A 23116-nucleotide genomic window follows, 5' to 3' on the forward strand; every position below is an offset into this window, starting at 1 on the left:
ATGGTGACTTGTTGGTCATTTATGGTGAGAAAGTTCTGTGTGGCAACAAGCTGCCCTCGACTCAGACTCTGCAAACTAACGCTCCCGTTCTTTTGTAGGAAGAGAAAACAACTTCTAGAAGCTCGCACTGGAGGTGTGACCCCTAATGTTGCAACAGTCAATTTTGGGGTAGTGTACTGTAAAGCGCAGGCTTCCCTGATGGTTCACATAGTAAAGAATCTGCCTGCAATGCAGGAGACCCGGGTTCAATCCCTGGGCTGGGAAGATCCCCTAGAGAAGGGATAGGCTACCCACTCCAGTATTCTTGCCTGGAGAATTCCATGGACAGAGGAGCCTGGTGGGCTACAGTCCATGGGATCACAAAGAGTCGGACATGACTGAGAGACCAACACTTCACTTACTGTATTTTGAAATCTGAACTGAGGGAGCATGCGTGTGTGCGTGCATGTGTGGGGGATGTATTCTTCCCCAGTAAATCAACAGCACGCACAGTGTCAGCAGGAAGCCAGAAAGAGCAGGCAGCCTGCCATCATCGCTGCCTGCCAGCGCGCGGGGGAGCAGTTCCAGCTCAGTTGTTTTTTTTTGATTACCAGACCCAAGTATGGAAGGTTCCTAAGCGTACATGTGAAATCTGTTGGCTTTCTCTGAGAAAATGAGTCAGATGGTCAAATCTGATTGGAAAATTTTCTCCTAATTAAGCAAGCACTGGCCAAGCCAAGTCCTACCTACTGCCTCCTGAAATATTCCCACCTTAAAAGGGCAGCCTGCAAACCCTCTGCCAGCCTCGTATGTATCATCTTTTCTGAGTGCAATAGTAACACTGATTACTAATACAGCAGACTAGTCAGAGTTCCTCTCACACTCTCAGATCCACAGGAGGCTGAAATCTGCAGCCAAAAGACTCTTCTCTCATGAGCTCTACTTTTGCTCTGGCTGAGTCAGTTGTCTTTCTTCTCCCATTTGTATTGATCTGCATTTATTCTTCAATCTCACTGCTGGCTGTGTATCACATAATTATGCAATAAACCAAAGTAGCCCCTAACCAGGGGCTAAAATAGTCCCTGGAACAGTACAAAAGAGAGCTTACTGAATGCTTCCTAACAGTAAATATTTACAAAAAGTTATTAGATATAAATAAAACATGTGAACTACTAAACAGAAAAAAAAAATTAAAATTTAAAAATAGTCTGTCCTCAGATTGCTTCATGATTGTCTTTATATTCTCTTATGGATGACGTGGTATATCCAACAAAGATAATGAAGAGCCCTATCCAGGTGACCCATACCAGGAAAAAAAGTTGGTCCTGTATCAAAAGACTGGGAAATAAATGCCTAAGTTGAAAGTTAAAATACAGGGTTTCAGAGAGGTAGAAGCATAGATTCTACACTTTAAATGATTTTGGGGGATGATCCAAGAAACAGTAAACCATGTTCATAGGGGGTTTTCCATTACCAACAGCTGCCATTTATTGAAATGCAAATACTGTTTCAGGGGTTTTACATGCATAAATAGATTAAACTCTAACAAAATTCTTGGAAGAAAATATTTCAACATTCCAGTTTTTTTACACATGGAACAGGAGGCTCAGTGATTCTCAGGAAGTTGCCCACAATCATAGCCAACAACTTAAGCCTCATATGTGGGCTCCAGAGACCATGCTCTTAGCCACTTAGCACTCTGGTCTTCCCATGTTACCCTTTGGTCAAAAGACATACCATATGATAGGTATTTGAGAACCTTGGGACAAAGAAACAGTAACACCCAATCAGATAATGGCAACAATGACCATAGTGGTGGCAGTCAATTTTTTAGAGATGCCAAGAGGCAATGAATAAAGGAAGGGGAATTTAATAAACACATCTTGGGGAGAAGGGTCTGGAGTCAAATCCAGACACTCACTTAAAACTTCATTTTCATATATCAAATGTAAGCTGCTTCTATAAGTAATTCCAAAAGAGGCATTCTAAAGATGTTCTCTGGTCTCAAAAAAAGTGCACAAGTATACGGGAGGCAGCATGGTTTGGGAAATGTAAACTGCGTCTCACCTGTCTCAGAACTCTCATCTTGAAATTGCACCACCAGAGGCAACTCCTACCTCTCTTAGCTGGTCTTATCACCTGGGAAACATTTAAGATTCCCACCTAGGAATCATGCTGCTTATATGAAAACAATGGCTGCCCTCTCATTCCTGGGGAAGGAGGGCAACAATATGAACATAAAGCAGTGAGGAGGGCTTCCCTGGTGGCTCAGTGGATAAGAATCCGCCTACCAATGCAGGGGACACAGGTTCAATCCCTAGTCTGGGAAGATCCCATGTGGCTCAGAGCAAACTAAGCCCACAAGCCAAAACTACCCATGAGCCCTAGAGCTCGGGCTCCGCAACAAGAGAAGCTACTTCACCCTGCAACGAAGAGTAGCCCCTGCTATCTAGAGCTAGAGAAAGCCCACATGCAAATGAAGACAAATTGCAGCCAGAGTTTAAAAAAAAACAAAAACAAAAACGGGCAGTAACAAGTCTACCAGCACACAGTGGAGCTCTAAAGAGGAGAGGGGACAATGACAGAGGTGCAGCAGAGACAGTGTCACTCGGGGATACGAGAACACCCAGGTTTCCGGAACCCATGCCGAATCACCAAATGACTAATAATATTTCAAATTTGGTATCACATAAAGTTTCAAAGTGTGGTCTGAGGACCAGCAGCATCGGTACCACCTGAAAACATATAACACGCGCCAAGTTTTTAGGCTTTGCGCCAAACCCACTGAATAAGAGGCTCTGAGGTAAGACCCAACAGTGTGTTTTAACAAGCCCTCTGGACGAGCCAGGGTGGAGGCTTCCCTGGCGGCTCAGAGGTTAAAGCGTCTGCCTGGAATATGGGAGACCCGGGTTCAATCCCTGGGTCAGGAAGATCCCCTGGAGAAGGAAATGGCAACCCACTCCAGTACTCTTGCCTGGAGAATCCCATGGAAGGAGGAGTCTGGTAGGCTACAGCCCATGGGGTCGCAAAAAGTCGGACACGACTGAGCAACTTCACTTTCGCTGGATGAGCCTGCCATAGGCTAAAGGCAGAGGACCCACTGGTCTAGTGGGCCGAAAGCTTAAATGATGGAGTTGGATACACTGGATTTAAATCTTGGGTTTAAATCCAGACTCAAAGATGAAAATGTGACTTAAGAATATTGGTCAAGTCCTGGTTAATTTGAAGTGATGAAGCAGGCGGAAGAAAACACTGGTTGAGTTGGAAAATAGTTACAGTGGCAAAAAAGTAGAGAGTGAAGATCACACGGGGAATGCACAGGCAAGGTGCTGAGGACCTGTCTCAGTCACACGGCAGTTCTGTGCTCCTGAACCAAACCCAGTGCCCTTCAGTGTAAAGGTGGGAAATCCCACCGAGGCTCACAGATAGCCTAGGGTTAGATACATGCAGAGGTTCCTGGTTTGAAAGTTATGGAGTCTGAAAGTCATTAGGGAGGGAGACAGCAACCTTAGGAGGCTGAAGCTAGGAGGAAACAGTGAAGGCAACATTGACTGGTCATCACCACCCCAGACCAAAGGGAGCACTCCCGGCTGTCAGGAGCGTGGGACAAAAAACCCTCTTGCACTGCTGGTGGGAATGGAAACTGATTACAGCCACTATGTAAGACAGTATGGAGATTCCTATAACAAACTAGGAATAAAACTACCACGTAACTGAACAACAGCACTCCTGGGCATATACCCTGAGAAAACCATAACTGAAAAAGACTCCTGTATCTCAGTGTTCACTGCAGCACTATTTACAACAGCTAAGACATGGAAGCAACCTAAATGTCCATCGACAGATGAATGGATAGAGAAGCTGTGGTGCATTTTTACAATGGAATATTTCTCAGCTACAAAAAGGACCACATTTGAGTCAGTGCTAATGAGGTGGATGGACCTAGAACCTGTTAAACAGAGTGAAGTAAGTCAGAAAGAGAAAAACAAATACCGTATACTAATGCATATATATGGAATCTAGAAAAAAGGTACTGATGAGCCTATCTGCAGGGCAGCAGTGGGGACGCAGACACAGAGAGCAGGCTTATGGACACCGGGTGGGGAAGGAGAGGGAGGGAAAAGTGGAGAGAGTAGCATGGAAACATGTACACTACCACAGGTAAAATAGACAGCCAGTGGGAATTTGCTGTGTGACTCAGGGAGCTCAAACCGGGCTCTGTGGCAACCTAGAGGGATGGGATGCGAGGCAGGTTCAAGAGGGAGGGGCATATCTATATCTATGGTTGGTTTATGCTGATGAATGGCAGGAACCAACACAACATTGGAAAGCACTTATCCTACAGTTAAATATAAAAATAAATAAACAAATAAATAAATAAAATGGCATTATCTCCAAAAAAATTTTAAAAAGCCAACCAGAGGAACCAGTGCATGGGCAGTGGAGAGGAAGAGGGGGTAAGACAGAGCTGGGGAGATACAAAGGCGAAACTCTTGCTTTACTGTGGGTTTGAAAACAGAATCCACAGCCAAGTTATTCTGACAAAAGCACACACAGAAGGCCAACTACAAAGGAGGAATATGTGTTTGAACAGATGCCAAGAGAAAAACTGACTTAAGACTTCGTACTGTGTCAAAGGCTTTGTTTGTTGACAGTAGAATTATCTTGAGTTTGTGGGGGAAAATCTCGAGGTCCTCTCTGAAGCCTTCCTCAGAGACTCATACCCCGGCTGCAGTGTTTTCTCAGTGAAGCACTCCTAAGGAACACGGTAACAGGACGAGGGTGAAACCAAGGAGGACGGTGGTTCCCCCTGCCTGCCTGCACCCAACCACTGCACCATTTCTCCCCGAGGCATCCAGGGTCACGGAACCTTTGAGCCTGACCTCCAAGGTCTCTTAATTTTTTCCTTACTACGTGGTATATATCCAGCCTCAGTGATTACAAGCTTTTATCACCTCTCACACAGACTATAGCAACTATCCTTTTTAAAGACATTAACTGTGGAAACACGAAGTATAAAGTATACACCTCAACTTATATACCAATCATCAAGGATAAATACACGTTACCATATTGTCATATTCGCTTTATGATTGCTACTTCTCTGCTTTAAAGAACAAATTACAGATTGCGCTGAAGTCCCACACCATCCTTCTTTCTCACCCTATAGGTAGTCATTTTCCTGAAGGTAATTTCCATGCATGGTTTATTATGTTCCTACCTCTCCTTGTGTCTATAAACAATACATTCTGTTTCTCTTTGTATTTTTAAATTCAACAGATTCATCTTATAAAATATCATTTCCTCTGTGCTCTGGTGTCTTCATACATTAAAATGTGTGCCCATCTGAGAGGCATGAAAAAGCTATATCCTTATTGATTTTGCATTCTAGATTGCTTACGAGGCTGAATATCTTTCCCTATCTTTACAAGTAAGTTGAATTTCCTCTTCTCTCAAGTGCCTGTGCATTATCTTGATCTTTTTCCCTAGTGAGGGCGCTCAGTCACTCTGTCATATTTAACTCTTGCGATTCCCTGGACTGTAGCCAATCAGGTTCCTCTGTCCATAGTGTTTCCCAGGCCAGAATATGCCATTTCCTTCTCTAAGGCATCTTCCTGACCCAGAGATCAAACGCACATCTCCGGTCCTGGCAGGATTCTTCACCATCGAGTCATCTGGAAAGCCCCATTTGGAAAACGTCTTTTGCCTACTGTTTTAAGTTTCATTAAGGCAAGTTCGTCTGGAGAAGGCAATGGCACCCCACTCCAGTACTCTTGCTGGCAAATCCCATGGACGGAGGAGCCTGGTAGGCTGCAGTCCTCGGGGTTGCTAAGAGTCAGACACTTTCACTTTTCACTTTCACACATTGGAGAAGGAAATGGCAACCCACTCCAGTGTTCTTGCCCAGAGAATCCCAGGGACGGGGGAGCCTGGTGGGCTGACGTCTATGGGGTCGCACAGAGTCGGTCACGACTGAAGCGACTTAGCAGCAGCAAGGCAAGTTCGTCAACCTTCAGAACTCTTACATCACCCTATGTTAATAATAGAGTGTTTAAATTACTATAGCTTTCTAAGAAATTGGGATTAGTTGTGAGTCTTCCATATATTTCACACATACAAACATATCTATACATTTATTTTTCAGTCCTGCAGATGAATACCATGGTTGTCTGGACCTAGGTGATGATAAGCTGCTTTTCTCTTAACAGTTCTGATAAATTTCTTCACAGATTGAGTGAATTATCTATGTAGATAAGCCTATCACTTGCAACTGACAGTTTCATTTTTCTAATCCTGAAGTTGTTTCTTTTTCCTTTCCTTATTTCGTAACTTCTTTGTTACTTATTATCTCCCTCTACACTAGAACAAAAGTTCCATCAGGGAAGGAATGTTTGACTGTTTTACACTGCTGTCCTCAATGTCGGAGAAGGCAACGGCACCCCACTCCAGAACTCTTGCCTGGAAAATCCCATGGGCGGAGGAGCCTGGTAGGCTGCAGTCCATGGGGTCGCTGAGTCGGACACGACTGAAGTGACTTAGCAGCAGCAGTAGCAGTAGAGCTTACCAGGCAGAAGACATGAATAAATTATTTATTGAACAATGAATTTTGCATTCCTAGAGAAACCAGTTATAACTTGCAGTTACAGATAAACAGAAGCAATGCTGGACTTTACTGATTTTTTATGAATTTTAGGTAGGACCCATATTGAGTTTAAAATTTTATTGGTCTGTATTCAGTTCAATTTTGCTATTTGATCTGCTAGCTTCAAGGTAAGGTGAGGAATTTTTTTTCCTCTTTCTGTTCTCTGAAACAAAGTGAAGCTACTTTTTGTTTTGTTTTGTTTTTGATTCATTTATTTTATATTATGAGGACTATTTCTTTCAAGATCATAGATCCATCCAGATTTTCTTATTATCCATTTTTGTCTAGATCTTCAATTTTGGGCTTCAAATTTCCATTTCATTTTCTTATGATTTTTAAAATCCTTATCTGAAGTTCTTCCCCTATAATTCATTACTAATGATTATTTTTGCCTCTTTCTTCTTTTGTTTTACTTGACCAAATCTACCAGAGAGTTATACATTTTATTAATTTTTTCAGACAGGCAGCTTCGGGTTCTGTTGATTCTCTCTGAATTTCTATTTCATTCTCTTGACTAAAACATTTTCTTTGTATTATTTTGATCTTGTTCTACTTATCACTTCCTGAGGAAGGTACGTTAAATTAGTCCACTAAATTTGTGTCTCTGAAATTCCCTGTTTCTCTTGCACCCATTTTCCCAACAATAGAGCAGCTGGGGGACACTAAATAATTCTGAAATTCCTGAAAACTCTGAGAATTGTTTAGTCTCTGATTTTCATTTTTCTCAATAAGCACCTTCACTAAGGTGCTTCTGAGTACAGAAATCATTAAGGGGTCTTAAGAAAGGTGAAAAAAACAAACAAACCCCAAAACTCATAAAAAGGTGCATAGTAACTACCGTATGATCCAGCAATCTCGCTCATTGGTGTATATCCAAGGAAACTGAAGTCAGGGTCTGCAACCCATGTTCACTGCAGTATTATTTGGAATAGCCAAGATAGGGAGACAACGTAAATGCCCCTTGATGGATGAATGGGTAAAGAACATGTGTGGTAGATATATACAATGAAATATTTTCCACCGTAGGAAAAAAGGAAACCCTGCCATTTGTGACAACACAGGTGAACTCGGAGGGCAATATGCTAAGTGACATAGCCAGACAGAGAATGACCGAAACTATATGGTATCACTTACATGCAGAGTTCTTTCTTAAGCCATTCTCACAGAAACAGAAGATAGAAAGGGTGGATGTGAGGGCTGGGGGAGAGAGGTAAACTGCATAATACAGGTCAAAGTGTATGAAATTTACAGTAAGAATCTGGCACACAGCATTACAACTACAGTTAATAACATGGTTCAGTGTACTTCAAAGTTGCTGAGTCGATAAGCATTCTCAACACACACACACAGACACAACACAATGTGAGGTAACGGATGTTAGTTATTTTGATCTTGGTAATCATTCTACATGTATATGGACATCATATCATCAAGTTGCATACTTTAAAATATACATAGTTGTCGATTATTCCTCAATAAAGCTTTTTTTTTTTTAAAAAAGGTCCATAGTATGCTGACTCTGAGCACAAGTGCTACACAAATTTTCAAAAAATTAAAAGAAAATTAATTTTATCGTTAAAAGTTAAAAAGAAAGGAATTAAAGTCATTAAACATCCCTCCATGTACCTTACCCAAAAGCTGTGTGAGTAAAATCTCTGCCTGGCTTTATCTTCAACCAGGCTGTGTGACAAGGCCAATCTTTTATTTTTTTTTAACTGTGAACTGTTCAAAGCCAACAGTATATATGACAGCAAGATGGTGAAAAACAAAGACTAGCAGACATGGTTTGTCACCAGGGTCAGCACAGGGACCCTAACCCTGAAAGGTCTCAGACTATCCAACATACAGTCAGGGAACTGTGACCTCGCTGTTTTGTTTAAAAGGAGATGAATATTCTCAGGCAAGTTTTTACCTGTAATGTATGTGCAATAATATACACAATTAAACATCTACATTAAATAAAAATGCCTCATTACCTAGACTAAACTTGGCCTAATTAAAGAGTAAATCAAATTAATAAGAAAAATAATTTCTATGAGGCACATAAGCTTATTTTAATCTGGAACCCGAGTAAGGATACATATACCATTAGAGTCCTGAGCTTTATACCATAATCTCAGAAACAAGAAAGTTGAACACAAGTGCTTAACCTTGGTGACCTCACATTACTAAGAGAAGGCACGTCTTTAATAGAGTGTAGGTGTGCCCATAAGTCCCAGGAGACAGTGTGTGAGCAATACCAGCATGCTGATACTGCACGTAATCCACACACAAGCAGTCGGTGGTGTGATGACACTCACTGGGATGTAATAGGCACAACAGAGCGGAAGCCAAAGAATCCTGCGATCACATTTTAAAGTACTTTCCTAATCTTGCTGCATACTGGGAGACCAGTGAAGGGGGCAACTTTGCCCTCCAAGTAGACATCTGTTTGTAAAAAATGTAAATCCCAATGTGACGAGTCAGAAGCTACCTGCAGAAAAAGTCTATGTAACCACGAACAAGCCACTTCTCCTCTCTGCTGCTTCTTCTGCATCCATAGCATAAAAATATACTGCTTGTTCAATTCACAAGGAGGCCCTGAGGATTATCTATCCAAAAGCTCCAGAGAAAAGGCATAAATAAAATGACCAGGGTAGCATCATTTCAGGTACCCAATGCAAGGCTGAATTTGGATCACCTTCTGATCAGGGCCACACAGGCTCACAGGTATGAAGGCTTAAAAACTAAACGTAAAACTTTTTGGTTCACAAATCTCTTCACTTTCTCCCATGCTTCATCAGTCACTCAAAGAAACAAAATACATTTCCTCCCTCCGGGGCTTAATTAGTTCTTTGTGCTGTCAGTTTCCGTGGCCATAATCCATAGGTTTATGATACCAAATGTATCTGAGGGACCAACTGTGAGGGCAGAATCCAGGAAGGTGAGAGTAACTAAAAGCTCATGTGCTTTCAGTTACTGGAAGGCATCTGGGGTATAAGAACAGAGAAAGGCAAATTTCCAAGGCTCCTGCAGGAAGGAAGTCAGACCAACTGGATACAAGTGGCCCTGAGGAACTTGGCCAAATGACTCATTTGGAGGATGCAGAATAAACTTAACGACAGGACCTGCCTAGAGCTAGTCTCAAACTCAAGGTTGCTATATGGAATACTGTAGGACAAAGCATCACTTTGGAAGGGCTCCCTGGGATTCATCAACCCAAGGGCAGAGGTTTTTTTTTTTTAATAACAACTCAGTTTAGACCCAACAGCACACGGCCCAGGCATTCTCTGCCACCCGGAGAGAAGTCTGATTTCCTTTTTACCTCAGGGCACGTGCTGGTCCCAATTACTTTCCACCAAAGCAAAAGTGAGGTCAGGAGCCAAATAAGCAGTTGTTATTGTCTCCTTTCAATAGACTCAGATACAATATGATGAATGACCTACTTAATGCACCTCACATTGGTGTATCCTATAGAAAAGATGACGCCTGCCCACTCCGGTCAGCATTCCTGTCAGGTCCCCACTTGCAAAGCCTCTGCAAAAGCTGCACTCTACGTGAGAGCATGATTTTGACCAGGTTAAGACTTCCTGTAGTGATATTTTTGGCTCAGCCAAATATTTCATTGGATCTAAGAGGAAGTGGAAGAGAGAAAGAACAAGTGGGGGAAACTAGATAAAGGAAAGAAATATTATCAGAGAAAGAAAGAGACAAAATCCTTGGAGAAGCCCAGGCCAAACCAGAGGGGAAGATGACCTCTGACAAACAGCTGCCTACAAATGGTGAGGCTTGTCTGCTGGACATCTCTAGGAAACCCAGTTCCTAAGGCCCATGTTCAGTGACGAATCTTAGTGATGAATCTGGAGGGTTAGCTTTCTCTTGAACCCGTAAGTACTGAACCAGAAAAATCACCCCCATCATTTCATAAAATCAAACCAAAGACCAGATGGGTGGGAAGTGTAGAGCCAGTATTTAAAAATGTATACATCACACTTTTTCAGAGCAGTGACAATTTCACTAAATTATACTAAATGATGTGAAACTCTCTCTTTTATACTCTGTTGCTCTAATACTGAAGTCTTTAAAAGAAATGCAACATGACAAAATGCTGCCCCATATGAAGAATATTCTAAAGAGCAGAGATTTCAGAAGATGGGAAAAGCGAGTATCTCAGTTCCAGAGATAACCTGGATCAGGGGTCCCCAACCTCTGGTACTGGGTCCATGGCCTGTTAGGAACTGGGCTGCATAGCAGGAGGTGAGTGCTGAGTGAGCAAAGCTTCATCTGTATTTATAGCTGCTCCCTATGGCTGCCATTTCCGTCTGAGCTCCATCTCCTGTCAGATCAGCAATGGCTGATTCCCATATTAAATTCTCATGCATCACAATGTAATATAATAGAAATAAAGTACACAATAAATGTAAAGTGTCTGAAGCATCCTGAAGCCATCCCCTACCACTCTGTTCCTGGGAAAATTATCTGCCATGAAATTGGCCCCAGGTGCCAAAAGGCTGGGGACCACTGCCTGAGACAGTAGCTTGGAGGGGTACCGCAGACCCTGTGGTCCAGAGGAAAACACACCCTGCCCAAAAGTGGAAAAAGCCCTCTTCATAGTCATCCCAACACTGAATTTCGAGGCCCCTTGCTTTCTCCACAAATGTCATCATATATTGAATCAAGTAAAAACTAACAGTCTCACAACTGACCAAACCTACAGTGTGTACGCTGCATAACAAGCTCAAAAATAAATAGTGAAAACAACAGAAAAAAGAAAAACCAAATGGTCATTTACTCTAAGAATCCAGGCTTGTGTTTATGCTCCACATGAGGTCCGAATTGAATCTGGGCTTGAAATCCACCAAACTCACATGCTTTCTCGAAGGAGACAGGGTGGGAGCCATTCAGGATATCATCCCGAGCCTGCAACACAAGAGGAAGCAAAAAGCATCAGGAGCTTGGGGGGACCAACACGATTTCTCCAGTTCCATGTTCCTGGCACCCAAGCCTACCCTCTCTGGGGAGATGAGGGGAAGCGTGCCAGCCAAGCCAGAGTGAGGCATTCATTCGGGACGCTGTGAGTGACTGTAGCGTCACAGAACTAATGCAAAGGGAAAACAAGTCCGTGCCCAAATTGCCTATGGATGGAAGGCATCAGCAATGCCCAGTATATTAAAACTAAAGCTTGAGTGCAATCTAGGGAGGTAGAAGTGATTGTGAAAAATAAAGGGGCCAAGGGAAGTCCTTGTATAATGACCAGATTCATAGAGGACAGAAATGCAATAGATTTTTATGACCCTAAGTGATAAAGTTAATAGAAAAATTACCTAGAAGTAAAAATCAACCCAATCCCCACCCCAAGATAAACAGAACAGACAAGCACTCAGTACTGCAGACATCTGGGTGAAATGATAAGCAAATACACAGTCCAGGAATCAGGAAGGCACTGCACTTGAAGTCTTTCTCCTGTTTCCTGACCCCCTCACTTGTGTTGCTATTTATTGTCTTTCCTTTCTCTAGTTAAATGACCCCCAGAACACTTTCAGATGTACACTCTGACCTGTGGCCCTGAGCCTTAAACCAACAAGCATTTTCTTATTGTCTGGATCTCTCTCTCCCTCTGGCCTACCAGCCTCATTTCTCCAAGTCCTTCCTCCATCTGCTAACTTGGGGGCCAGCAAAATTTTCCTGTAAAATGCCGGAGAGTAAACAAATTACATCTTCTGGGCCATGAACTCTGCCGTCAGAATGCGAGTGCGGCCACTGACAATACGTAGACAATTATGTGATAAAGAAGGGGATTTACCAGTGTGCAATATGTAAACAAATGAGATGTGGTTCCAATAAAACTTTAATATTTATAAACACAGGTGACACCGTGGCTGCATTTTGCTGACCCTCCCCCTCCCACATTATTGCTAAGAGCCAATAGGTTGATAAGTAAAAGGAGAGGAAAGGGAAGGAATACAGGGAAGAATGAAAGAAGTAAGAGAGGAAGGAAGATGTTTTCCTTGGGCCAACAGAAGTCTTTGGGACTGTCTAGTCAAAGCCCACATCTTACGTACTGGGTAACTGCAACTCAGATAAATTGAATGATTCATCTGAGTTTAAACAATTGCTTAATGGCAAAAATTTTAAATGTTATTGAGAGAATATCTTTCAGTTAATGAGAAATACTGATTTTCTGACCAATATCCATCCTTGTTTTCTAGATGTGAGCTAAGAAAGCAGTAGTACATGTGAATGGTGAGTATTTCCTGCAAAGCCAGAAGACAGAGAGAGACAGCAGTGGCTACCAGGACCCCCGATGGGAAGCCAACCAAAGCCCCTCTCAGGATGGCCGGCAGCACACAGTGGACGTCAACCTGCACCACAGCTCAACATGATTGAAAAGAGAACGTCACAGACACGGCAAGAACCAGAGCCCAGTTCCTGCCCTCCACCAGCCACAGCCGGAGTTCTGGAAAGCTCACCAACCTCGGGGTCTGAGCGTTCGATACTGTACCTGAACATAGAGCAAGTTCAGCTGCACGGGGTCTCTTGAGTCCACATTCTGATCAGAGTAAAAGAACTTCCGTCTAAGCAGCAGTGTTTCATTTTCATCTACTCCTTGTTCTCTGAATGTTCGACTGTGATCCAGCCAATTTACTGCAATGCAAGATGACATATGAAAGAACTGTGTCTACTTTTCCTCTTAGTTCAAGGGGATTAACCAAAACAGCAGCATGATGCAGACGTGGATTTTTAAAATGCTCATATTCAGTTATAGTTGCTTCTTAGATTAAATCTGAGCTCTTTAACTTGGCAAAGTAATTGGATGCTTACTACATGACATATGAAAAAGCAAATGACAGAGAAGTTCACAGCTCTTCTTAAGTTAGTAAAACCCTACAATGAATTTATAATATGCCCATTCCTTGGGTGGAGGAAGAAACAAGGAAAACAATGCTTTAAGCCGAGACAATCAAGTCTGCATTTTCTTTTAAGTCAAGACTGGCCTTTACTCTGATCAGGAGAAATAATTTATAAACTCTGAGCATAATGAGTTGCTACCCTTGACCTTAGGCAGAAAAGAGGAGGAAACTGGAAGTAATTGGGACCAGGAGAGGACAGGACACTGAGGGGCAGGGGAGGGGAGAACCCTGCACATGGCCCACCAGTAATCTCACTCATTTAGAAAATACTGGCCTGATACCTAGATGCATGGGGATGGATCGTTGCTCTGTACTTCCCACAGCTCTCATTCCTACACTCCTCCCCAGGCTTAACACACACACACATACTGAGAGCAAGTATTTATTGACAAGCCTTGACTTTAGCACAGGGAATGTACTGAATGGACCTCCTCTCCCACACTAGCCGGGAGAGCATCATGCACAACATAATCTTCAGGATTTGTCTACCAAGGTCTCACTTGGAAAGAAGCATGCAATTGGAAATCGAATGAGGTAAAAAGAAAAGAAAAAAAAGAGAGAGAGATTGGAAAAAGGGTCAGAGGAAATGAAAGCCCCACTGAAGACCAACGAACATAAGGACAAGGATGACATCTTCCCAATGCAACAGCAAGAGAAAGAACAGTGAAAGAAAGTAAGAAGTTGGGAAGGTCTGAGTGAAATGTGCATAAAATATGGTCCTTCTGGGAAGGTGTTGGGGGTGGTGTCAGCCAGTGCACAAAACACAGGCTTTGGGGACACGTGGTGCACACATACTTGTTTTTCTGTATATTAACTCTGTAGCCATAGAAAAGGATTTTCCTGTGGTGGAATTATATTACTATTTTGTAACCCCTAAGGAAATAATGGATGGAGGCAATAGTCATCCAAGGCTGTTAATGTCACAAAAAGGAAACAATCAAATTCAGCTTCCCAATGGACGTACCACATAGGAGTCGCTATTCTTAAACACGGATACACGTATCTGATCAAGCCTCCAGAACTCAGGAATTAAAAGGGACATATGAACATGTTAGATGACACCACAGGCATCTAACAAAATCCAGAATATAGAAAATTGTATACAAGTAACAATCCAGGGTTCTCCCCTCAATAATTACAAGGCAAAAAAAAAAAAAAAAGAGAGAGAGAGAGATGGAGAGAAAGCTTGGGACTAAAAGAGTTAAGCAGCCTTTCATCCAAGCTTATTTGCTAACAAAAAAGCTTTTTTTAAAAGGCAATGGAGAAACTGTAAACATGATGCATGTATTTGACATTAAAAGATTACCTTTTAGGTGTGAAATGCTATTATCACTTTTTTCCCCCGTAAGGGTCTTTTTCTTTTAGTGACACAGACCCAAATGTTCATAGATGAAATAAAACAAAGGAATAAAGACCCCTGTCTAGACCATACAAATTATGGGAGAGGAGAGAGGCGGGCAGCCCATGTGCCCACATCACACTTCCTCCCTGGACACTCACAGTCGTCATCCGTGTGAAGCTTGGCCTTCAGCTTCTCCATCTTCCTCTCATCTCTTAACAGTGTCCTGTCTTTTTTTAGCGTACCCGTCCCTTCTTCTTTCTTTTCTTCAATTGTTTCTTGGATTAAAGAGTATTCTTCATAGTTTGTAATTCCTAAAATTATCAATGAGTTTATCAGTTAGATTAGTGACCGCATTGCCATCAGTCCCTTTCGTCCTGGGGCCCATAATACTCCAAGGAGTCCCTGGGGATGAAGGACAGAAAGAAGCCTTGCCAAGGGGGAAGGTCAGGGTCACTCCAGGGAGCATGCATCAAGTAACTGGCCACAAAGGAGGGTCCTCCACTAGGTAAGTCACATTCCAACGTCATGCTAAAGTCTCCTGAGTAATTTTTGAGTAATAAGAACAAAATAGAAATAGAACAGAGGAAGGTAAGACAATGTCAAACAAGCAGTGTCTGAAGGACCTGGGCTTCATTTTCATTATGAGAAAAATAAGACAGGAAAGGCCACTTTCTTCAAATATTCAAGCGGGTTCATATATTGCAACATCTGTAAGACGTTACCAAAAACCAAACGAACATTTTGGCCAACCCAATAGAAAGGAGACAGACTTGTTCTTTGAGGAGACAAATAGAAGCATGGTGGGGGGGCAATGTCTAATACGATTGTATAGGTTGGCCCCATGAGTCTTCAGGAGGTAATGGGGGTCAGTGATGCTTAGACAGAATCTCCCAGTCATGGATGGGAGCCTGAACCATATGATTTCAAAAACATTATTTTCAATTTGAGAATTCATTTAATTTTGAAAGGGAAATAAAAGCTCTCACTTGTGACTCAGAGAGACGCTTAAGTGTTTACAATACCAGTTAGCCGGTTTGCTAATCAGGAAAATGAACACACTCTCTTGGGATTGCGCCAAAGTCAATGAGTTATGGTATGTTCAAAATTGCCCAGACACCCAAAGTGGGTGTAAAAAGGAGAAGCATGTTATTAACAACAAAGCCAAATCCAGAAGCTTGGCATGTGAACACTCACCTATCCTGCTGCAGATAGTAACCAGGAGTTCCCCGACTGTCTTGGAGTCGTCCACCATCACCGTTTTCACAGATCCATCAAGCATCCGAATTTTCTGAGGTCTCTGTTTCTTTTTATATTCCAAAATATCCTAGAGCAAAATCATGTAAACATTTCATGTTGCCTGGGAAATTAGTTAATAAACCTGGACACTTCTCTTTAATAAAAGAATTTTCCCTAGCTCCCTCTGATTCCCTCCTTCTAATTTTTCACAAGATTTTTGCCACTAATACAGAACCTCCAGTGCTAAACTGCTTACATAAAGATTTCTTTAAAATCTGATAGTATACATGTATACCTGTGGTGGATTCATTTCGATATTTGGCAAAACTAATACAATTATGTAAAGTTAAAAAAAAAAAAATCTGATAGTAAAATTGCACCCCCAGAAGTACTACTTATAGCTCACAGTTACTGAAAACTAACCTCTATAAAGTCAAAGTAACATATATCCTTCTGAAAAGCTGAGAATGATCTGCTGTAATGAGAATTAACAAAGGAAAATGCCTACTTGTTTTTTGAAAAGATTGTGCTTCTCCAATGGTCTCTTACACAGTAGTAAGAAATTTGTATATATATATATGTTATAAAAGACATAAATAATGCCCCCATAATTCTTCATTTAATGGTATATCACCAAAAAAGTGGTTTTCACGATAATGGCAAAACCAAAAAGGTAATAAGTTTGAGAGTTATGTCTAAATAAGAGATTTCTCTTTTACTACACTTCTTAAAAATAGAACTATGGAAGGAAAATTAACCGGCGCCTCACACTTCACTCTCATTTATGGAATACTGACTAATCTGATACGTCTATTCTGTACATCAAAACCCAGTATATCTCAGAAGTTAAGTTGAACAGAATATAACACATTTAAAAAAAAATTGAAGTATAGTTGATTTACACATTGTATTCGTTTCAGGTATACAGCAAAGCGATTCAGTTACAAACGTACATTTTTTCAGGGCATCTTCCATTATACGTTATTATATGATACTGAATATGGTTTCCTGTTACTCATTATTTTTTACTCATTATTTCTTCCTACTTCCACAACACAACCATTTTTGTTGTTAATATTACTGATAGTGATTAAACACAGCTAATATGAACTTTTTATAAAAGCAAAACACTGGTTATGATTTAACCTCTGACAATCTTTAGGACTGTAGATAGACTGATAGCTTGACAGACAGAATGAACAACTTTTTTGTTCCCTCTGGATCCTTACTTTCTATCACCAGTCACCAGGGGACGTCCTACATACGTAGAGGAAGATGCTCTACGTCATAACTACCATGGCCCAGCAGCAGCATGTCGAAAGAGCTTAAAACCGTAGCCTCATGCTGCTTTAATTACTCTGCGAAGTCTCAAGAATTTGGACTGTTGATATTTCCTATCACTAACCTGGACAGACTTTACAAAATACATTACATCAAAACTATTAAACAATGCTCTGAAATCAAAACAGATTTTCCAATCTCTCCTTTTCTTTGAAGCATAATCATGTTGGCTTCTATGGAAGGCCTAGGAAGAAAGTGATGAAAACTCAAAGGAAGATCAACAGCATACCCCATTTCTCAACATGTAGTAATCCAGTGTTCTGCCTGCTTCCAGCCAAATTCCTTTCCTGGGGTCTTCATCCGAGAGAAATAGCCCATAGTCAGACGCTGGAGGGAAAACAGAAGGAAAAATAAAAGGCAAAGTGATGATGAACCCATCACTGACTTCCAGGCCCTTGAATCTGCTGACTTGGCAGGATGGGAGGTGGGCTCCTTCACCAGAGAAATACTTCATTCTCCAAACATGAGCAGCCACTGGGACTAAAACAGATTGAGAAGAATAAGAGCTGAGCTGCAAAACCAGCACCCACATACGAGGTTCAGATTTCTTAAACCCAGTGGGCAGTAGGTGTGTCTAAGGTTTAGGGAAACACCAGAAACAAAGCAGTCTAAATTTCTTGTTACTGAACTGGGCTTTTGTTTCCTACCATGTGCTTCTGGACTTCCCTGGTGGCTCAGACAGTAAAGCGTCTGCCTACAATGCGGGAGACCCGGTTTCAATCCCTGGGTGGAGAAGGAAATGGCAGCCCACTCCAGTATTCTTGCCTAGAAAATCCCATGGATGGACGAGCTTGGTAGGCTACAGTCCATGTGGTCGCAAAGAGTCGGACACGACTGAGCGACTTCACTTTCACTTTCTTTCAGGTGCTTTAAAAGTCAGGCCAAGAACTCATGAGAGACCATGGAAATGATCACTTGAGTCCAAGGCCACCCAGGTAAAGAGGGGCTGATGGAGACTTTATACTTGGCATGATCCTTCCATCACCCCCACATGGCGTTACAAAGTAAAAGAGTTCCCATGACGTGAAGTCTCTGCTCCCCATACCATCAAATTAAGAGTAAAGTCGGAGAGTTAAACCCTGTGTTCTTCACAGAAATCCCTTAATCTAACCCAGGAAGTACAAGATGGTGGAGGCAGGAGGAAAGCGGTATCATTTCCTGTCTCAAAAGCAGAGACATTACTTTGCCAACAAAGGTCTGTCTAGCTAAGGCTATGGTTTTTCCTGTGGTCATGTATGGGTGTGAGAGTTGGACTGTGAAGAAAGCTGAGTGCCAAAGAATTGATGCTTTTGAACTGTGGTGTTGAAGAAGACTCTTGAGAGTCCCTTGGACTGCAAGGAGGTCCAACCAGTCCATCCTAAAGGAGATCAGTCCTGGGTGTTCATTGGAAGGACTGATGCTAAAGCTGAAACTCCAATACTTTGGCCACCTCATGCAAAGAGCTGACTCATTGGAAAAGACTCTGATGCTGGGAGGGATTAGAGGCAGGAGGAGAAGGGGACGACAGAGGATGAGATGGCTGGATAGCATCACCGACTCGATGGACGTGAGTTTGAGTGAACTCCGGGAGTTGGTGATGGACAGGGAGGCCTGGCGTGCTGCAATTCATGGGGTCGCAAAGAGTCGGACACGACTGAGCAACTGAACTGAACTGAACCCAGGAAGTACAAGATGGTGGAGGCAGGAGGAAAGCGGTATCATTTCCTGTCTCAAGATTTGTCTCTTCCTAAATGTGATTCAAGGAAACCTCTGAGACCCAGATGAGGGCCAGAGCTCCTGTTGTTTCTTAGAAAAACAACTTCAAGATCTGTAAAGGTTTGTATCTCCACCAGAGCTTTTGAGCAATCCAACTCAAACAAAGTTTAAAAAAGTCTGAGAATAAACAGTAACAGAAAAGTAAAAACATCAGATATGATTGGATAACCAGAACTTGGGAACCTGGGCAATTTTTTTTTTGGGTGGGGGGAGGGTGGGTTAATCTAGAAATAACAGATTGTTTTGAATAATATAGATTATTATTATAGATTGTGTTTTGAATAATATAGACATTGCTTTTGGACCAAAAGATTCGTGGTTTTGAGAGTAACAGAACTTTTCATGAAGACCCATGCCTAACAATAACTGTCTTTGAATGTTTGATTTTTATGATTCCAATTTTCAAGGAAAGTTTTATTCCATTTTCACACTAAAGGCTTATGAATTCAGGAGTAACCTCAATTTCTTATGCATCAGTCAAACACTAAATAAAGGAAGGAAATGTAGAGAGAAGACAAAGGGAAATGGAAAATAAACTTGTATGACTGACTTGTTTAAACTCAGATTAACTGTGGCCAGTGGTTTAACCAAACATTAAGCAAAACATGTATCACAATTTTTTTTTAAGGTTTGAGATAAAGATTAGAAGCCCCTGCAAAGTACTTGAAATATGACGCTTGCCCTGGGTCCTTATGGCAGTTCCAGTCTTCTTCAGGCTGCTGGCAGTAGAAACAGTGAAACAGGGCTCAGGATACACAAAAGCAATAACTGTTTGAGCAACTTCATCTGTACTCTATAGGCCTTTATACCAAAAAGTGATTTGTAAACTGCAGAACACGTTGCTGAAGTATGAAAGGGACATGATGATGATGCTGGTTCACTGGCAGAACTACAATGATGTCATTACAAGTTTTACATACGAGGCGAGTAAGGTCCAGGATAAGAATTTCATTCGAAACATATACACTAGCTGACCTGTGCACATATGCAGAGCCTCTGTTTCCTTAGCTACCAGGGTAAAATATACAAACACACTTCAAGCAGCCAGCAAATAACCAATGACCTACCTTGGCCAGTTTGCGCCTCGGGTACCCTTTCTCGAATGACTCGACACGCATCGTACACAGCCGTTGATGGCTCAAACTGCATGGTCTTGACCACATTGCAGTGGCGGACACAAATCTTTAAAGACAGAGCCACCATTTTCCCAGGAGATTTGAGGACCCTCACTTAGAGTGCCTGGAAAACACAAAGGGGCAAAGCGTGACATTCATGACACCTGGCCAAAAAAAAGTTACACTCTGAATCAGCTTTAAAAATCGAAAAAGAAAAAAATGGCAATTAAAGAGGCTTTGGACAAAACTACAAATTAAACAAATTTAGAATAAGACAGCAGCACACAGTCTTGGAGTTACCACAGCGTGGCAAGGAGAGCCTCCTAGAAGGAGGGAACTGCAGGCGTTCACCAAGGCTCCTTCCTCAGGCTGCTCCCTACTTGGGGTTTTTCCAAGTATTAGTCAGTCGCGTCCAACTCTTTGCAACCCCATGAACTATATAGCCCACCAAGCTCCTCTGTTCATGGGGTTCTCCAGGCAAGAATACTGGAGTGGGTTGCCATGTTCTCCTCCAGGGGATCTTCCCGACCCAGGGATCGAACCTGCGTCTCCTGCATTACAGGCAGATTCTCAACCGTCTGAGGGACTGGGGAAGCTGTTGGGTTTTCCCAAGGGAGAGAGGAGTTTCCCAGGTGAATGTCCTCCACGTGAGAGGCAGAGCACCCACTGCTGTCTGCTGTAGATACCTGTCAGTATCCTCAATCATAGGGCTCCCTCCCCAGCAGCTCCTGGGCACAGAGAAGGAGCACCTCTACCCTCCGGTGGTGCTTCTCACAGCCAAACTGCACCACGTCTGTACCAGAAGACTTAGCTTGTAGGCCCAGACCCATCCCCAGGAGACAGCAACTGGCCACTCTGCTTCCATTTCCCCACAACAAGAGAGCTATGCTGTTTGCCCTGCATAATTCATAGAAGAACTGAATCCTGAGCGGACATCAATGCCAGGCCAATGCACAGCTATCACTAATGAGGCCAGAGTGAGATATTTTAAACACTCAGTGTGCCAGACAGCTTCACACTCTTCAGGGGTCTCAATGTAGAGAAAAAGATGATTTAGTTGTTCTTTCATTCTGACAAAAGCCTGGGATATTTTACTTCTTACCCAGTTCAATGGCTTTAAAAATAGATAGGTGCTTAGGCTAGGTTTGAATTATTTCACAAAAGCCTTCTTTGCCATTTTATATCCAACCATTAAATACACTTTCCAAGTTGATGGCTTCTAGGTTATTCGAATTACCTGTTCTATTCCTTGGCCAAACTTACCCCCGACACCCAGCCCAGTCCAGTCTCTATCAATGCAGGCCTTGGGTGCAAAAGGGAGGCACTTCTCTGCACCTGAGGAGCCAACACGGACTTACCCAGCTCACTGTCATTCTGGCAACCAAAATAAGGGGCTTCACAGCGAATAAGCTATTAGAATCCTAGAATGGCACGAATAACAAACCTTCAGGAGTGGCAAGCTCACACTCCTTTCTTATCTTTCATTAGATAGTCTACAGGAAGTAAGCACCACAGCTCCCTCTGAGAATGCAAACCCTAAGAAGCAACAAGGTGGCCACAGGCAGAGAGGAAAACAGGCTGACCAGGCCCAGGCCTGGGGTGGCAGCCTCGATCTGCTTCCCAGCAAGCCTCAGTGACCACTAGCTTCCTAATATCAAGCAACTCTGGTCACTTGGCTATGGAGAACACTTTTCAACAGAAGCTCTGGTATCCATGGGCAGGATGTACACACACTCTCAGGCAGCAGCCATTTGGTCTGTCCAACTGTAAAGTCATTCTGACCTCTGCTTACCTTCTACATGAATTCTGTCCATGAAAACATGAAAATATTTCTTACTTGAGAAATATCAAGATATACTTCTTAACAAACAACAGTATTTGCTGACAATCTGCCTAAATGGAATTAATTGACTCTAGTCTGGTCATTGGCTAGACTGAATTATTCAGAATATCTGATGGCTTTCCATCTACAATACTGTGGTCTTACAAAGCCATATATGCAGGCATCCCTTTGGAGATGTTGCAGATTTGGTTCCAGACCACCACGATAAAGTGGGATACTGAAATGGAGTGAATCACATGGATTTTTCTGGTTTCCTCGTGCATATAAAACTCGTTTACGCAATAATGTGGTCTATTAAGTGTACAATACCATTATGTCTGGAAAGAAAATACATATACTCTTATCAGAAAATATTTTATTGCTGAAAAATGCTAGCCATTCTCTGAGCTGTGAGCAAGTTGTGATTGTTTTGCTGGTGGAAGGTCATGTTGATGAACGCTGACTGATGAGGGCAGTAGGGTTGAAGATTAGTCTGGCTGTGGCCACTGCTTGAAACAACAGTGAATTTTGCTGTACTGACTGACCCTTCCTTTCACAAAAGATTTCTCTATAGCACTTCTGATTTCCTTCGAGAACTTTTCCTCTGCATTTACAACTTGACTGCTTGGCACAAAAGGCCTAGCTTTTGGTCTGTTTTGGCCTTTATCACTAATGAAATCACTCCTAGCTTTGGACTTAAAGTGAGAGATGTGAGACTCTTCCATTTATTTGACCACTTAGAGGCCACAGTAGGGTTATTTACTGGCCTAATTTCAATATTGCTGTGTTTCAGGGAATAGAAGAGGCCAGAGGAGAGGGAAAGAGCTGGCTGGTCAGTAGAGTAGTCAGAACACACTTATCAATTAAGTTCCCTGTCTCATGTATGGGTGCAGTTCAAACAAACAATTATAATAGTCACATCACAAATATAATAATGAAAAAGTTTGAAATACTGTTAGGATTACCAAAATGGAAAACAGAGATATGAAATGA

The 23116-nt window shown here is 42.2% G+C and overlaps 1 protein-coding gene across 10 annotated transcripts in view; it reads right to left on the reverse strand.

The window, feature by feature from the left end:
* TLN2 (talin 2) overlaps window positions 1-23116 on the reverse strand; it is a 495231-nt gene that overhangs the window by 190107 nt on the left and 282008 nt on the right. For all 10 annotated transcript variants that reach the window (XM_024997998.2, XM_024998001.2, XM_024997999.2 and 7 more), the window contains 6 exons: window positions 20254-20425; window positions 17661-17758; window positions 16049-16178; window positions 15013-15165; window positions 13104-13246; window positions 11394-11521 (listed from right to left, as the gene is read on the reverse strand). In XM_024997998.2, the coding sequence (XP_024853766.1) occupies window positions 11394-11521; window positions 13104-13246; window positions 15013-15165; window positions 16049-16178; window positions 17661-17758; window positions 20254-20389 (788 nt within the window). In that variant the 5' untranslated portion in view covers window positions 20390-20425. The remainder of the gene's footprint in view (window positions 1-11393; window positions 11522-13103; window positions 13247-15012; window positions 15166-16048; window positions 16179-17660; window positions 17759-20253; window positions 20426-23116) is intronic.

Source organism: Bos taurus, chromosome 10, assembly GCF_002263795.3.
Source record: "Bos taurus isolate L1 Dominette 01449 registration number 42190680 breed Hereford chromosome 10, ARS-UCD2.0, whole genome shotgun sequence".
Lineage (NCBI taxonomy): Eukaryota > Metazoa > Chordata > Mammalia > Artiodactyla > Bovidae > Bos > Bos taurus.